At 45.5% G+C, this 17944-nt stretch overlaps 1 protein-coding gene across 19 annotated transcripts in view; it reads left to right on the top strand.

Moving 5' to 3' along the window:
• The first annotated feature begins 2746 nt into the window (after positions 1-2746).
• Positions 2747-17944, top strand: part of SEC31B (SEC31 homolog B, COPII component) — a 37414-nt gene continuing 22216 nt past the window's right edge. Inside the window, exons 1-12 of one of the 19 annotated variants that reach the window (XM_040486168.1) lie at positions 2774-3197; positions 5584-5670; positions 12307-12457; positions 12911-12954; positions 13090-13285; positions 13499-13594; positions 14100-14108; positions 14528-14671; positions 14989-15131; positions 16187-16286; positions 16391-16552; positions 17060-17194. In XM_040486168.1, the coding sequence (XP_040342102.1) occupies positions 13172-13285; positions 13499-13594; positions 14100-14108; positions 14528-14671; positions 14989-15131; positions 16187-16286; positions 16391-16552; positions 17060-17194 (903 nt within the window). In that variant the 5' untranslated portion in view covers positions 2774-3197; positions 5584-5670; positions 12307-12457; positions 12911-12954; positions 13090-13171. Of the gene's footprint in view, positions 3198-5583; positions 5671-6022; positions 6147-11619; positions 11665-12306; positions 12458-12529; positions 12955-13089; positions 13286-13498; positions 13595-14099; positions 14109-14527; positions 14672-14988; positions 15132-16186; positions 16287-16390; positions 16553-17059; positions 17195-17944 lie in introns of those variants that run through there. The other 18 variants (XM_040486169.1, XM_040486175.1, XM_040486166.1 and 15 more) reach the window with 18 other exon arrangements.

Below are 17944 nucleotides of genomic sequence, written 5' to 3'. Positions count from 1 at the left end.
TCTGTGCCTCATTTCCCCAGGAATAGCCACTGCCGTGAGGACCTCATCCTTTTCCTTTCCTTTTTTTCTGCCTGCTATCTGTTCCCACCCCCTACCCACTCTGAGATTAGAAAGATGGGAGGGTGGGGGGAGTTAAGCACAAGAAAATGGTACTTTGTTAATTTTGCTGGGGCTGTGAAGGTATTTGAGGGTTTCAGTTGTGCAGTAGGTGGTAAGGGTAGCTTCTTTGCCCATTTACAGGGTTGAAGAAAAAGGAAGATATGTTCCTGACTTCCCAAGTTGGAACAAGATATATTTTCCATAAGAAACCTTTTTATAACGGTTAGGGTTTTTGCTTTGTTTTTGTTTTTGTTTTTTGGAAAAAGTGCACTTAAAAAAATTTTTTTTTAAGCCTATTTATTTATTTTGAGAGAGACAGAGACAGCATGAATGGGGGAAGGGCAGCTAGAGAGGGAGAGAGAGAATCCCAAGCAGGCTCTGTGCTGCTAGCACAGAGCCCGATGTGGGGCTCAAACGCATGAAGCCATGAGATCATGACCTGAGTCAAAACCAAGACTGAGCCACCCAGCCACCTGAGCGCCCCTAAAAAGTACACTTTAACATGTTTCAAGTGTGTTCTAGGATAAATAGGTGTTTTTGAACTCACCTGAGGCTGTGACTGTCTCTAATGTCATTTCTGTTGTAAGAGTACACACAACTATTCCTTGTTCCAAAGCAACTTGTGAATCCTACATTTATGAATTAGAGGGTAGTTCAGTGAGTTATTCTGAACCTATGCATGGCTTTTGCTATGGTTTTTGAGGGTCTATCTCAATGCATCTGTTAAGTGAAACAACTCATTTTCTTTTTGTCCCTTTGGAGACGTTTTCTTAAAATTACACTGCCTGAAAACCTGTCCCATAGGGAAAAAAAAAAAAAAAAGCACACTTTCAATATGACCTATGAAAGCAAGTCCATCCAAGTTACCAGACCTTTAGTGGTTGTCCAGGAAGTGAAAGAGGGATTTGTTTTTAATAATTTTTTTTAAATGTTTATTTTTGAGAGAGAGCAGAAGCAGGGGAGGAGCAGAGAGAGGGAGATTATATTCAAAGCAGGTGCCAGGCTCTGAGCTGTCCGTGCAGAGCCCAACACGGGGTTTGAACTCCCGAACTTCAAGATCATGACCTGAGCCGAAGTTGGATGCTTAACTGACGGAGCCACCTAGGCACCCCTAAAGAGACTTTTATGAGACCAGAGGATGGGTACTTATAATAAAATGCCACTACTTGAGGGTTTCCACTGGCTTTTTATCTGTCTTCATTCTCTGTCCTCTGTTGCCTTTGGTAATATATGTAACAAACGTCTGTGTGTCTAATATATATATCAGACATTGATAGGCCCTGGGGCTATAAAATTGAACAGGACAAAAATAGTTGCCTTCAAGTATAGAAGCTAAGACTGGGAGTTACAAAACAAAGTGAAAAGAACAGCTAAGTTGAGAGAAAAGAGTGTACCTTTTTTTTTTTCTTTTTTTCTTTTTTTTTAATTCTGACCTGCTTGCAGCTGTGACCCGCTTTTGGTTAAAATTTTTCGGAGTGTCCCCATCAGTGACGCTTTTGCCTCATTCCCTAGTTTGAGGTGTTGTCTAAGGTTCAGTTTTCCACCCTATTTACTTGCCCTCGGGTTTCATCCACTGTTGAGGTGCCTAACATGTTCAAGAAATACTTAGTACGCACAAAGAGTGGGCAGGCACAGACAATACCCTAAATTGTCTAACATCTGGACTTCAAAACCCTCTAATCCCCACAAAAAGGAAATCTAGACTTGTATCACAGTGACTTGAGGCTCCATTGTAAAATAATGGAACTGACTCACCATCTTTGGAGGCAAAAATACAGTGGAGTTTCTGCATTAAGCCAAAGTTTTGAATCAAATAACTTAGGTCTAAGATCTTCAACTGCTGGTAGAATATTTTTATTTGGAAATGCCATAATTCCCTCGGTCAACATAAAAAATCCATCTGATTTTTTCACCTCCCTCTTCAGCTCTTTAACTTCATCACTCACAAGAGCCTGTCCAGTTTTCCTTTACAATCATTGCTACTATATTAATCCAGGCTTTCATCACCTGGTACCTGGACTGTTCTATTAGTCTTCTAATTTGAGTCCCTGCCTTCAGCTCTGGTCTCTCTCTAAAGGGATCCATATTGCTTGCCTTAAAATACAATTTTCAGGGGCACCTGGGTGGCTCAGTCCGTTAGGCGGGGACTTCAGCTCAGGTCATGATCTCGCGGTCTGTGGATTTGAGCCCCGCCTCGGCTCTGGGCTGGCAGCTCAGAGCCTGGAGCCTGCTTCGGATTCTGTGTCTCCCTCTGTCTCTGCCCCTCCCCTGCTTGCTGTCTCTTTCTCACATAATAAACATTAAACACACACACACACACACACACACACACACACACACACAATATATTCATCTTATTGCATCCCTACCCATAATTTTAACTAACCCCCAATTACCTGCAGAGTTGAACTGGTATTTCCAATCTGTTTCCCGCCTCTTTCATTCATGGTGTGGGAAATGCCAGGGTGCCTACTAGCCAGTTGGGCCCTTCCTCCTTTCTGAGACACCACCTATCTTGCCGCTGCAAGGTATGATACCCGTCTTGCGTCCCTGAAATACTCCAGGAAGCCCCTGGTCTACAGTACCTAGGCCTCTGCATGCCTATAGCCCTTAATTCGTTCAGCCAACAGCTTTTCGGCGTCAGTTGTTGGTGGGCTGTAGTGCGTCACCGCTGTTTATGGCCTCGATTGCTATTTACCTTTTCAATTAGGATTCCACTGAGAGCTTCTGGAACTAGTTAGTACCAGGTCCTCACCATCATAACAAATAATGAATTAGTATTTTCCCTTTTCAGGGGCTGTTCCCCGAGCCTGGCTCTAACTGAATAGGCCAGAACTTAGCGGTCGCAGGATCTGACCCTCTGCGGCAGAACCGCGCAATCGGCGCAGGTGAGGGAGCCGGCAGAGCCAGAATCCTATTCCATCCTCTCCGCTGCTCCGCCGGCGCTTCGCGGCGCGTGCGGGCGGCAGTGCTCGGCCTCTAGGACTACTTTTGGCCCTCGGCAGCCGCCGTCCGCAGCGCCCAGCTGAGCCCACAGGCCCTCGGAGGAGACCTGCCGTGGCTGCGCCGCGCTGCCGTGACCCGGGCTCTCCGCGCAGGTGGGTTTTCCCCGCCTCTCTGGGGCCCGGGGCACCGCTCCACCGTAGGGAGAGCGCCGGAGGGACCTCGTCCCCCGCGGAGACCCCGGTCCGCGCCTCTCGGGCGCCACCGCGCTCGCCCTCGGATTGGACCCGGCTCCGCTCTCGCGGCCCCGCCGGGGTGCTGCGGCCCCACGAGGGTCTGTCTCCCTTCAGCGCTGCCCTCGCACCTTCTCCCGTGCTCCCCGGGCCCCGGCTTAGCCTAGCCTGGAGGGAAGCTGTGCTCACCGCCCCCGCAGGGCCTCGGCTGCGGAGGGTCGCTGGCGCCCTCCATCACCGCGGGAGTCTGTTCGGCTCTTGGTTGAATGTAGATTAACAGCCCATCTTCCCAGTTTCTAGGCCGTCGGGGATTTAACACCTCATCTGGAGTTGAGTTTGAACTAATATCATGGTTAAAAGCACTGAGCTATGGAGGCTCAGTGGGGTTCATATCTCGGCCCCAGCCAGTTTTCTTCCCGGTGAAATGTATATAATAATAGTACCTGTTGCACAGAACCGTTATGAGAAGTGAGATTTGCCCGTCAAATGCGCAGGGCTGAACGCAGCTCCTACTTCTGTAAAGGGCTTTCCCCACAAACGGGAAAACGGCTTTGACCAGCAGGTGGCAGTGGCGACTGTATAATATGATGTGCAGCGAGTCCGAAGTTACCTGGTGTTGCCTCAAGCGTTTAGAGGCCCCCTCTAAAGAGGGTCTTGGCTGAGAATCTTGGCTGAATTGGCAGCTTTAAACTCTCTTCAGGCTGGAAAGTACATTAGAGATTGAGGAATACTACCTACTATTTTAGTAGGTTGCGACTAACCTGACGGTGGTTTCCTTAAGCAGTTTACAATGGGTCCCAAGTTTCTTCCCTCAAGTTCAGTGTTACATTAAAAACAGTACAAAACAAAACCAAAAACTTTTCTGCCACTTTGCTAGCCTGTTGGGATGGCACTTTGAATATGTGTTAGAATTGTATTGGAAACCACAGAATTAACATGGATGTCTACGTTCATTAAACGTATTATCAAGCACTTTACTCTATGCCACACATTGTTCTGGCACTAGTTAATTATAACATGGTGAACAAAGCAGACACAGTACAAGCTCTCCTGGAGTTTACTTATTGGTGGTTGAGACCAACAATGTAAATGTAAATAAACACAAAACAATAAGTTACCAAGGAGAAAAAAAATTGAGACTGATTTTGGTTGGGTGGCTCACCTCCCTGAGGGGGTGAGACACTTAGCCCAGAAAGATGTGAAAAGGAGCCAGTCATGCAGAGAATGAAAGGGAGAACATTTAAAGTATCGGAAACAGAGTTTACAAAAGCTCTGAGGTAATAAAAAGCCAGGAAATGAAAGAAAGGAAAAAAAAATTGTGGCTGCGGCGTAATGAATAAAGGGGGAAAGTAGCAAGAGACGAGGTTGAAGTGGAAGGATGAGCCATTAAGCAGGGTCATAAGGGGTTTGAGTGCAATTTTGTTTTGAGTGCAATAGAAGTCATTGGAAGATTTGAAGCATGGAATGCCAAAATTCTATATTTTTTTTATTTTAAAAGTTCACTTCTGCTGCTATGTAAAGAGTTAATTGGGTGATGGTAGAATAAGGATAACCATTTGGAAGATTATCGCAGTAATGCAGGTGAGAGATGACGGTGTCTTCAGATAGAATGGTGGTGGTGGAGCTAGAGAAAAGTAAACAGGTTAAGAGACATTTTGGGGGTGAAATCAGGAAGCCTTAATGATGAATTAGAAGGGAATAAGGGGCAAGAAGGAATTGAGGGTGACTTTCAGGTTCCCAGGTTGAGCAGTTTGGGGGGATAGTGATACCATATACTGAGATGAAGAAAAATGGAGAAGGAACAGATTTAGGGGAAGGAGGTGGTAGAATGGAGAATTCCGTTTTAGACAGACTGACTTAGGTTATCTTTGCTATATCCAAATAGAAATGTTTGATGAGCAGTTACATATAAGAACTTGGCGCTCAGAGTTGAGAAATTTGTGTTGGTGGTATGAATTTAGGGGTCATCAGCATACGGATGAAAAGCCAAGGGAATGGATGAGGTCACTGAGAGGTTATCCAATTTGATGGTTATCATCACCATTGGGCCTGTGGCAACCAGTGTGTTTAAATATCTTTTTGGGGTTAAAGCATTAGATTTTAGTAATTGGGTAAGTGAACTGTCCTTGCAGATCTACAGATGGTCATGCGTGTGTCACCCTGTATTGCCCTGAAATGCCCCCATTCCATGGTAGGGAGAGAGAAACAAGAACTCGTGTCCACAGGTGCTTCCTAGCTCTGGCCCTTAAGCTTGCTGATTTCTATTTTTAGTAAGCTGAGGGTTATGTCAGTTTTCTGCCACCTACAGGACGGACCATGAAGCTAAAGGAGCTTGAACGGCCTGCTGTCCAAGTGTGGAGCCCAGCCAGCCAGTGCCCTGTGTATCTCGCCACAGGTATGATGATACTGTGGACTAGGATCCACTGGAAGTACATAGGTCAAGGGGAAACTTAATATTCAGAATTCTTTATTGAGCTTCAGAGAAAGCTTTAGAGTCATGAAAAGGTGGGGTTCGCTTGCAGGATAAGCAAGGGGACATTAGGTGTTTGGGGTACCTAGGGGCAGCCTTGAATTATGGTTCAAGCTTGAGCACCTCCTGTTTTCTTGCTTTCTTTGGAGTTACCACTTGAAAAAGGATATACCCAGTCCTCTCCTGTTCCGCTGCCTCTCCCTAACCATTTATACCCCAAATCCATGCATGTATTTTTGCTTATATGCTGCCTCTTCCTAACTTTTCTTGTGCCTAGGAACATCTGCCCAGCAGTTAGATGCCTCCTTTAGCACAAATGGCACCTTGGAAATCTTTGAGGTTGATTTCAGGGACCCCTCCTTGGACTTGAAACGCAAGGGAGTCCTTTCTGCCTCAAGCAGGTACCATGTCTGAATTGTTGATGTGTGTGCAGGGCAGCTCCTGATGTAGACTGAGGAATTCTGGGAGCAAGGTGTGCTTCTCAAGGCTCATAAGGATATCTATTAGGTGAAGGACCTTCACCAAGTTGGGGAGAAGTTAACTCTGGGTTTATTTTACCAAAGGATTTTAAAAACACCCACTCTCACTTTTTTGGTCAGCAGCGGCATCAGGCAGAGTCGTGTGTTAGAGACTCCTCACCCAAGCCTGGACCTGTACGTGCCTGATCTCTCTCTGAGCCCAGAGATGTTGGCTTCTTCCTCCCTTGGCTCTTGTGAAGATAACCTTACACAATATCTCCTTTTCTGCCAGTGGGAGGAGAATGAATGAGCCTCTCCTCATTGTGGTTAGGCACTGATTGGGTACTCCTGGATTTCATGGCTCTGGCAGGCTTACAGGCCTGAGTACAGGCATTCACAGAGCACATGTATACAGGTCAGGCACTATGCTAGGGACTCTGTATATCTTATTCATTCCTCAAAATGAGCCTGAGCAATAAATACCATTATTCCCATTTTGCATAGGAGGGAACCGAAACTCTGGGAAGCTAGGATTTACACATAGGTCTGATTCCAAAATCTACCTTCTTTCGATTATTCAACTTCTCTTTTATAGGTTTTGTAAAGATGTGGCTTACAGTCTGAAGCAGTGGTCTCCAAATTTTCATACCACTGGGGAAAATGTGAATATTCACTATACTCAAGTTATAGAGGCAATATAAATATATACGTGCATTACTCTACTATTAAAAAGTGCCATTTCCATAATTTTACAGATTAAAAATATGTCTTTTTCCTACAGAGAATTATCTTGTCCATCCCTCTTTAGAGATTACTGGTCAAAATGCAACTTTGCATTCTCTTATGAATGTTTTGGTCCATCTGAGAGATAAATTAAGATATTTAGATAGAAGTACCCTCTTTTTTCTTTTTTAAAAAAAAATTTTTTTTCAACGTTTATTTATTTTTGGGACAGAGAGAGACAGAGCATGAACGGGGGAGGAGCAGAGAGAGAGGGAGACACAGAATCGGAAACAGGCTCCAGGCTCTGAGCCATCAGCCCAGAGCCTGAAGCGGGGCTCGAACTCACGGACCGCGAGATCGTGACCTGGCTGAAGTCGGACGCTTGACCGACTGCGCCACCCAGGCGCCCCCCCTCTTTTTTCTTTACATGGGTTAGCCTAATAATGAAAGGTTAGTTATCGTTCTCCCTTTCTTGAGCCCCTATATCACTAGAGGGTTTACCAATAATGATGAGATATTCTTAGCCTCTAAGCAAGCATTTCAGAAAGGGCTCCTGAAAGAGGGGAGCTAATTCAATAACATTTATGCTCCTGGACTTAAGAAGAGGGGCAATGGGTAAGAGCTCCTATCCTCAGCCAGCCAAGCAACAGCTTTAGCACAGTAGTGGCTCCTTAGGGCTAATAGTTCCTAAGAAAGAAACAATATAGTTGCTTAAGAAACCTTGAAATTGAATCCTAAGATCCCTGTGGACAGAGATTTTTGTCTGTTTCATTCACTGCTGTATCTCTAACTCCTAAAACATCACCTGGCATTTGATGCTTAAGGATTATCTGTTAAATGAATGAGCGATGCTAGAAATGTCTGGATTACCAAACTGAGCATTCATATCCACCATTTCAGTTAGTTAAAGTTATTCTTCAGTTAATGTTAGTGCCCTGAGAGCTTTTCAAAGGTGACGATCGGTTTGTTTTGCAGCCAACTAGGCTGAAGGGACCCTTTTTGAAATGTTGGTACTCAAATCAGGAATTGTAAACTTCACTTCATACCCTGTTTGATCCTGCAGAGATTGGGAGCTATACCCAAAATAAATAGTGCAGCTAACACTATTGATAGTGTGTCATCTCTATTTTCTTTTCTACCTCTATAATTGTGTGCAAAGATTGAGTTGCATTTCCAAAGACCTAAGGAACTATCTTTGACATAGATCTATAGGGTGTTGTTGAAGAAATCATCTTAGACACCCGAGGGCCTAAGGCACCCACTTCTTTCTGTTCCAGCCTGGGTTCAGTCACTTACTCAGAAATCCACATCTCAAACTATTGACCAAGATGATCGAGGTAGAGAGAGGGCTGCCTGTTCTTTGCTTTATACTTTCCTCTTTCTTTTCTGTGCCATCTTTTGCGTGGTTTAGTGGAAAGCACAGTTGTATTGGGTTGCATCCTTGGCTAGAGATAGGTGACTTTGTGCAAATGGAGGTCGTAGGTTTCCTCACTTACATATAAAGAAGAGGTTGTACAAGAAGACTAAGAACCTACTGAGCTCTAAATTCAGGTATTATGTTCAGTGTTTCCTTCTCTTCCTTTTTTGTATCATAATCTTTTTCCTTTTTTTTTTTTTTTAAAGAAAGCTTCCTTGAGTCTCACCATTGTTACCTAACACATACTTTTCAAAATCTTCCCCCATCCTTTGCCTGCCCTTTTCACCAGATGCATGCCTCAACCACATTTGAATCCTGAAGATCCCCGTATATCAATTCATGAGGCATCAGAAAATATTATGTATTTAGAAATATCTGACTGAAAGAGAAGTCCTCTGAAACACTGGTGTGGGGGTGGATAAGGGACCACCTCAAGCTGTAAATAGACTGAAGAGAGGGAATGGATTAAAGCCAGTGGATGCATCAGAATCAATATGGATTAGCACGTGCATTGAAGCAAGTGATGTTTGGTTTGTTAGATGAATCTCACTCAAGAATAAAGGTTTTTGGGAGAATAATACGTTATTTATGAATTGTCTTAATGAAACGAGGACTTAGCTGCTGTGGCTGAATGAGGTCAGAGACCAGTGTGCGATGTGCAGTACTCCACCCTCTGTCTGCACTGAGGGTCTAGATCTTTTTGTGGCCTCTGTACCTCTGTATGACCTATTCTCTAGTAACGTGAAGACAGTAGGTGATCTATCTTCCAGCACCTTTATAGTAGTTCTGGCTACTTGGGGAACCCTATGGCATCTCTTTGGGTGCCTGTGTAAGGAACAACACCAAGCAGAAAAAGATCACTTTGTGTACTTTTCTTAGTTTTCCCATTTCCAAGGTTTGCCTTCCTTAGAGATTACATCAAGATCACAGAGTGGAGAGAACGTGGGCTTTGTTGTTGGATAGGCCTGGGTTCAGATCCCAACGCTGCCATCTAATATCCTCTTGGGCACATTGTTTAACTTCTCTGGCCCTGTTTTTCTCTGCTGTAAATTTGGGATACACGGGCACGTATTAGCTGGTGCATATTAGGCTTCAGAAAAGAAGTTCTCTCAGACAGCCACTGCTTCACTTCACTGTCTTCGTTCTCCAACTTGAGCACTGCCCTCACTGCTCTACCTTTTTTTTTTAATGTGTGTGTGTGTGTGTGTGTGTGTGTGTGTGTGTGTGTTGAGAAAGACAGAGCATGAGCAGGGGAGGGGCAGAGAGAGAGGGAGACACAGAATCCAAAGCAGGCTCCAGGCTCTGAGCTGTCAGCACAGAGCCCGATGTGGGGCTCAAACTCACCAACTGTGAGATCATAACTGGAGCTGAAGTCAGACACTTAACTAACTGAGCCACCTAGGTGTCCCTTCACTGCTCTGACTTTTAAGAAAACTTGGATTCCCTCAGCTAGTTTGGCTTGTTTTCACTTTAGTTCAGTAACATGAGGTTGGAATTTTTTTAATGTTTATTTTATTTATTTTGATAGCAAGCGATCAGAGGAGGGGCAGAGAGAGAATCCCAGGCAGGCTCTGCACTGTCAGGGCAGAGCCCAGTGTGGGGCTTAAACTCACAAACTGTGAGATCATGACCTGAGCCAAAATCAGGAGTCAGTTGCCTAACTGACAGAGTCACCCAGACCCCCTCTGAGGTGGTTGTTTTTAAAAAGGAACCTTACTAAGCAAATAAAAGCAAAATCCCAAACAAAGAAGTACATAAATATGGAAGAAAGAATTTACACAACACATATTCCTAGTTATAAATTAGCTAAAGCTTGGCCTCAGCTGAGCTTAGCTAGGATGGCCTTTTGATCTCCCAGGCCTCAATTTATTCTCTTTAACCTTGTCTTTTTCTCTCCGCCAGGAGCATAGCCATGAGCTGGTCGTAGGGCTGGTTCTGTCTTTATGAATTTCAGTGTCTTCCCCTACTGGTCTAGGCTGGTATCAATCTGATGTATCCAACACAGGGGTTCTCAACCCTGTTTGCTTGTTACAATCACCTGGGGGCTCTTGTTTAAAATGTAGATTTTGGGGGCGCCTGGGTGGCTCAGTAGGTTAAGCGTCTGACTTCGGCTCAGGTCATGATCTCGCGGTTTGTGAGTTTGAGCCCCATGTTGGGCTCTGTGCAGACAGCTCAGAGCCTGGAGCCTGCTTCAGATTCTGTGTCTACCCTCTCTGTGCCCCTCCTATGCTCATGCTCTGTCTCTCTCTGTCTCTCAATAATAAGTAAATGTTAAAAAATTTTTTTTTAAATGTAGATTCTGAGGGCCTGTCTCTGGAAATTCTGCTTTGCAAGGTCTAAGTAGGAAAGTAAAGAATCTGTTTTTTTCTTTTTCTTTTTTTATTTTAGAGAGAAAGAGAGAGTGCAAGTGAGGGAGAGGGGCAGAGGGAGAGACAGTCTTAAGCATGCTTCCTGTTCAGTGCGGAGCCCGATGCAGGGTTTGATCCCATGACCTTCAGATCATGACCTGAGCCAAAATCAAGAGTCAGACAGTCAACCCCCTGAGCCACCCAGGTGCCCCAAGAATCTGTATTTCTTTGATGCTGTATACTGCCCCTTATCACCATCTCCATGGGAACCTCTTCAGCAGAGAATTGCAGCTGTATTCTCATGTTTTGAAAGTTCCCATCATTCCATGCAAACTCTTCCTATACCATCTCTTTAAATCTCTTCTAATCTCTGGAGATCCTATTTTCAAGCCAAAGGCTATCTTTTTTTTTTTTTAACTTTTAAACTATCCAAACATAGAAAGTTGTAGAATAGTACATGAACAATTATATACTTTTACCTAGATTTATCAGTAGTTAATATTTTGTTGCATTTGCCTGCATTCCGTGCACTCTTTTTCTGCGTGCACATGTGTGCGTACACACACACACACACACACACACACACACACACACACACACTGTTCCCTGACCATTTGAAGAGCAGAGATGATTGACATTCCTTGAGTCCGTTGAATGATCATGTCCTGGTCCTCGCTTAACTTGTCCTAGCCGTTCTCACTCTCCTAGATGTTCTCTTTCATGTCCTATTTGGGCTCTAGGCTCACTCTCACTAGTGAAATGGTTAACCATAGGACTGTACTTTCTACATGCTTACAGAAAGAAAATCATTTTGTCACACTCTGTGTTCTGCATTTTGGTCACTCTAAACTAACTAGGCTTGTTCTCTAACTTTTTGGTGACTCCCCCTTGAGGTCTCAGGTGCCTTTGTCTTTGGTCTGTATGCCAGGTGCTGTGATCATAATGACGTTCCTGTGACATCTACCACCCCCATGTGAGTTTTTCACTGGCCATATTCTCCTCTGTTTCCTGTGAGACTTATTATGGGTTTCTTTAGTTATTTTGTTGACTTGCCCTCAGCCCACACTGACCTCTAGCCCCAGGGTGACATGGCAGCCTCTTGAACCAATGTGGCACACGTTCTTCTGCCCTATTGAGATCAGTGCAATGTTAGAACACATGGCCTTTTGGACAGTACCTTTAGAGCCACTGTTTGTGTCAGCTCTGCTCTGACCTGGTCTCAAATGGTGTTCAACTCTTCACTTCTAACAGGTTGGTGCTGCCTAATGACTGGTCAAACAGGTTCCTGCCTGGTCACCCCACTCAGTTTCTTGGCTGATGTTTCCCAGGGTGTGGGAACATTTCATTCCAGTTAGGGATCTTATGACATCATTCAATGTGAAATCTGGCTTCCCCGAAGGGCTGTGGAAATACCCTTGGCTAGCAGCTGTGAAATGGAGGACAAGACTACCTTTAAGGCTTTGGGGATTTCACATGGCTTCCCTAGGGGCTTTGTAGAGGACCTAACTCTGCAGGGGCCCAGGATCCATCTTTTCCTTTTGTGTAAGATGCAGGCCAGAAAGCCAGAAGTGTTTCCCAAGAGATGTGTTTATTCTTTTTGCTTCTATGTTTCTAGGGCTGGCCGGCTACAGCCATAGAGCAGATCCAGTGGGCTAGTCACATGGGAGAGACACAAGGTGGAGTGATCCTTGGGTCCCTTCTCACTTACAGCTTGAGAGGGAAGAGAGGACAACAGTTGTTGGTGTAGGGAACCTGCTTCTAGTCAGGTACAGAAGAGTTTGGATCTTCCTCTAAACAGAATACAGTCTTTTATGATGGTTAAGGGATCAGACTCTAAAATAAAAGGGACTGTATACCTTGATTCCACCACTTCCTAGGTGTCAAATAGGGATAAAACTACTAAGTGTATGTACAGAAATTCATATATTTTCTGTGTCTCAGTTTCCTCAATTGAAAATGGAGTTAGTAATAATATTTTATAGAGTTACTGAATATTAAATCAGTGAATACATGTGAAGCACTTAAAACAATGCATCATACGTAGGAACTGTTTAATAAGTGTTAGTTGTTACTGTTATTTGAGTTGTGAGGATTAAGTGAAGTAATTTATTTGAAATATGTATCACTGGCTCTATATAACCCTAATAATGTTAATTTAGGGGGGAAAAAAAAGCCTGGCCTCCTCACTTCTAGTGTAACAAAGATGGAATATTTTTCAGAGAAAGGGCAGGACCAAAGTGAGGACACCTCTGTTGTGTGTCTGGTAAGTGAGGGAGAAAGGCAGGCCTGTCTTGGGGTGGGGATGCCTGCATAATGGCAGAGGCTGACAGAGATGCCTGCTCTCTGCCTATTAACATGGTTCTGAGTTGGTGCTGATGCCAGTTTCTCCTCTTTGTAGGTTTTACAAGCTGATCTGGGGGAGCTTTGGCAATGGGCTTCTGGAAGCCTCCGGGGTTATTGCAGGCGGAGGGAACAATGGCATGCTTACTCTGTACAATGTGACCCACATCCTGTCTTCGGGGAAGGAGCCTGTGATTGCCCAGAGGCAGAAGCACACGGGGGCTGTCAGAGCCCTTGACTTTAATCCTTTCCAGGTACTGCATTTCAGTTGGTCAGACATGGCCAAGCCATGGAGTAACAATTCTGTATGGAAACATTCACTTGTGGCCTCCAGTCTGTAACTCTGAGCCCTTCCCAGGCTGTTAGGGGAGAGGCTTTGGAAACCCCACATGTGGGTCTCTTTCCCCCTTTCCTGCTCTCACTTCTTCCTGGGGTGGTGTTTCCCCAAAGACCTGTTCTTCATACAGGGCCACCTCCTGGCCACAGGGGCCAGTGATTCTGAAATCTTCATTTGGGATTTGAATAACCTAAATGTGCCAATGACCCCAGGATCCAAGTCACAGGTAAGGAGGCTCCTAGGGCAGCTGATTTTCCCAGGGAGAGTCTTGAATCCTGGAGGCAGCCAGAGCACAGGAGGTTTTGGACTTTACCACTGGAGGGCAACAAAGCTCCGCAAACGAACACATTTTACCAGCCAGCCATTAGCAGCAATGGAGGGGAGGGTGTGCGTGTGGTGGGGTGGTTTGTGGTCATTAACTGTCCTAGGGTTTCTGGAAGGAAGATGAAGAAGGGCAGTGGGAGGCATTGAGAAAAGAAGTGTGAGTACGATTTATCATAGTAGAGCTCAGGCAGGGTAGAGTAGGACCCTAAGCTCAGGAAGTGGGGCTAAGAGTAGGACACCCAGATATACTCTTGTCCTTTTTGTGAGGTGGGTCAGCTTTGCCTCTGTATCTAGTTCTTCATGCAGTTGGGGTCCTGTGCATATCTGTCTCTGAGTGTACCTACCTGTCAGTCTATAACTGGGTCTGTCTTTTTGCTTCCTGGCTCTTCTCTGTCTTATGCTTACAGTATCGTGAGGTAAGTTAAGTATAAATTTGATAGTACCCTGTGCCCTAAAAATAGCAATGGCTTTTCTTTCTGCCTCATTTTCTCTGAGGGTCTTACGTGTCTGTGTTTCCCTTTCTTCCTCCTCCTCTCCCTCTCTCTCTGTCATAGATAAGAGGCCTGTTTTAAATCTTGACTTTATTCTCTCAGGAGCAACTTGGGATAGGAGTAAAATCCAAGTGTGCCTGCCCTTCTCTCAATTTCTACACCAGTACCCCCAAAGGATCCTCTCTAGAAAATTTAACCCCCGGCTCCCTGATACTATCTGGGTTTGAGAAGCTCATGTCTGCTCTTGGGCTTTCTGTGGGTGGTTGGGAGCAGTGGAACAGCAAATGTCTCTTGGTCCAGGGGATGACAAGTTGTCCTCCACCCCTCCCCCCATCCTGCCACAGCAGCCTCCAGAAGACATCAAAGCACTCGCTTGGAACCGGCAGGTTCAACACATTCTGGCTTCTGCTCACCCCAGCGGCAAGGCAGTTGTGTGGGATCTCAGAAAGAATGAACCTATCATCAAAGTCAGCGATCATAGCAACAGGGTGAGTTCTGGAGGCAGAATGCAGGGTTGGGCTCTGGCTTCTCCCTCATGCCTGGGCTTTGGAGCTGTTCTTCCCCAGGCCAGGGTTCTGCTTTCAGCTGCTACACTTGCGGACTTAGCCTCTTATCAGATTTCCTGTTGAGAGTGAATGCTTAGGGAAGCTAAACAGAGCTGATCTGGAGGCTTCTAATATTCATTACTTACTCATGGTCATCACACAGAAGAGACACAAAACCTGCCCTATTCCAACTGGGCAGAAAAGGTTCATAATCAGAAGAGTCAGATTACATCACCCTTTGGGGTCTTCTTTGTTCACAGATGCACAGCTCAGGCTTGGCCTGGCACCCAGAGATAGCCACCCAATTGGTGCTCTGCTCAGAAGATGATCATCTTCCAGTGATTCAGCTGTGGGATTTGCGCTTTGCCTCCTCTCCCCTGAAGGTGCTGGAGAGCCACAGCAGGTAATATCTCAAACTCTGTCTACTTTTTTGGCAGACGGTATGGCATAACTGACCTGGGTAGGAGGCAGTGAATGTCTCACTTTAGTTACCAAACATCCTCCCTGCCTTCAAAGCCATTCCCAGTGAACAGTTTCCCAATCCTAGCTCTAGCCCCAACAAAGAGGAGTTTCTTGAGATGGTAAGGTTATGGAGAAGAACCTGAGATTCCATTTAACTTCCAGAAATTGGAGTGTGGATGGGGTCATGACAAATATTTGGAGCCAATGTTTAGTCCTCCTGGGAGAGTCCAGGATAATGTTAATCTCTTTAGGTGGTGAGGTTATCTCCTCCAAGACTTCTTTTTTTTTTTTTTTTTTTTTTAAGTTTCTTTATTTTGAGAGAGAGAAGGGTAGAGAGAGAGGGAGACAGAGAATCCCAAGAAAGCTCCACACTGTCAGCACAGAGCCTGACATGGGGCTTGATCTCACAAACCACAAGATTATGACCTGAGCCAAAACCGAGAGTCAGACGCTTAACTGACTAAGCCACCCAGGCACCCCTAAGACTTTTCAGTAAGAAAACCTTGGCTCCTGTTTATCCTCCGAACAGGCCTGCCCCTGAAGCTGTAACTCTTAGGCCCCTAGCAGAGAAAACAACCCCACACTGTTCTTTCTTACTAAAGGTCTATGTTGCTTTTATGCCTTCTTGGGGACTTTTAAGAGTTATATCCTCACTCCTCACATGGGCTAAAAAGCACACATAGGGATGTGTGCTTGAGTGACTCATGCTGATTCACAGTCCCTACTCTACAGTCAGGGAAGAGAAGCGGGCCATCCTGCAGGGAACTGTGAGAGGCAGAATGATACAGTGCATAGTGCCCAGGCTCTGGGGTTTGACGTGTCCTGGCTGTATGGCTGCTGAAGGTTCCTTAATTTTTCAAAGCCTCCTTTTCCTCATTTGTAAAATGAAATCAGGCCACTCATTTTATAGGGATGAGATATATCCAAGATATGTATGACACTCTACTCCTAGTGGGCATTCAACAAATGTTAGTTCCTCTTTCCTTTCCTTTTTAGGGGGATCTTGTCAGTGTCGTGGAGCCAGGCTGACCCTGAGCTGCTGCTCAGTAGTGCCAAGGACAACCAGATCTTGTGCTGGAACCTGGGGAGTGGTGAGGTAGGCCGGCCTTTCTGTGGGCATGCTGGGAGAGGAGATGAGCTGTGTGTTCTGCATTGTTTTACCTAAGTCAAGGTTTCCCTAATGGTTGGGTTCCTTCACAGGTAGTATATAAGCTACCCACACAGAGTAGCTGGTGCTTTGATGTGCAGTGGTGCCCTCGGGACCCTCCAGTGTTCTCTGCTGCCTCCTTTGACGGCTGGATCAGTTTGTACTCCGTGATGGGTAGGAGCTGGGAAGTCCAGCAGATCAGACAGGCTGACAAGGTTTGAAGGGCTTGGTGGAGAATGCTGGAGGGAATGCTATCTCTATGTTGGGGTAGAGAGAAGGACGAACGGCCTGGGAAGAAGTGGGGACTATTGGAGACTGGGAAGCCAGGGGCCTGGGTTGGGAGGGCTGCACCTTTGCTCTAGTGCCCATCTTCCTGGGAGGATGTCAATTTCTGCCACAATACAAAAGAGGCCTTCACCTTGACGCTTGCTCTTGGATGTTCTCTGTGGTATTTCAGGGACACTGGACCTCTATGGTGGAATCGTTATTTTGGAAGTGCCTTATCTCCCTTTCTCCTATAGATCTGTTCTGTGTCTACACTCCACTGTAGACCTTGGATACAGTAGGCTTTCCAAGAGCCTACTGCATGGGAGTTTTACTCTCACTACCAGTTCCCTAGAAAATGGGAGTCTAGCCTTTGTGGGCCAGATTGGATGTTTCAAGGATTTCCCCCAAACTTGTAGATGCAGCACCACTTCAAGTTGGTGTCCTTTTGCCCTCAGATCTCTTCTTCCTTCAGCAAAGGCCAGCCTCTCCCACCATTGCAGGTGCCAGAGCAAGTGGCCCAAGCATCATTGATACCTCCTCTAAAAAAACCCCCCAAATGGATGAGAAGGCCAGCAGGTGTTTCATTTGCTGTAAGTGTAGTGTGTGTGGGGGGGGGAGGGGTGGTGGCTAGTGCATGGTTGTATGTGTGTATGTGTTTGTGAAGCCTGTTGCGTGCCCAGCACGGAGCTGTGTTCTGTAGGAGATTCATTCCTACTGCCTGTGTCTCAGATCAGGTCCCACCTTCATGCTCAGGCAGAGTTACTGTAGCTTTCCTTTCTACCCCTTTGCCTAGCGTACTGTGCTGGTCCTGTCTAAAGGGAATTGAGCGCTTTAGACTGCTCGGTTATGGAGAACTGCTTGAGATTCCACCTGATCTTTCTCTAACTCTTACGTGTTTGGACTGGTAGTGAGTCCAGACATGTAAGGGTTAGAATACAAAGCAGGAAAGAAAAAAATGTAGATTCCATCCTGTCCCTCCTCTGCTCAAAACCTTTGGCCCCCATTGTCTTATGGACTCAAGGCCAAATGTACACAGGGCCGCACTTACCTTTCCAGTTTTTATTCCCCCTTATTCTTATGTGTTTCATGTGCTCCAGTTATATATGACTCCTTTCTGTTCCACAAATAACTCCTCAGCTTTGCTGCTTTTGCCTGTACCCTGCCCTTCAACTTCTCTCCTGAGCCATTGAATCCTACCGTACCTTTTCATGTTCTTTTGCTTAAATACCACCCCCTCCATGATGTCCATCTTTAAACCCTTGTCAGACTTCACTTTGAGGATTTATCCTCCTATAATGATACACTTTACTTGGACTAAGGTTATTTACATACTCGGGTGG

Source organism: Herpailurus yagouaroundi, unplaced genomic scaffold (genome assembly GCF_014898765.1).
Source record: "Herpailurus yagouaroundi ecotype Mexico unplaced genomic scaffold, PumYag 163, whole genome shotgun sequence".
Lineage (NCBI taxonomy): Eukaryota > Metazoa > Chordata > Mammalia > Carnivora > Felidae > Herpailurus > Herpailurus yagouaroundi.
This window is presented reverse-complemented; position numbering and strand designations above follow the sequence as displayed.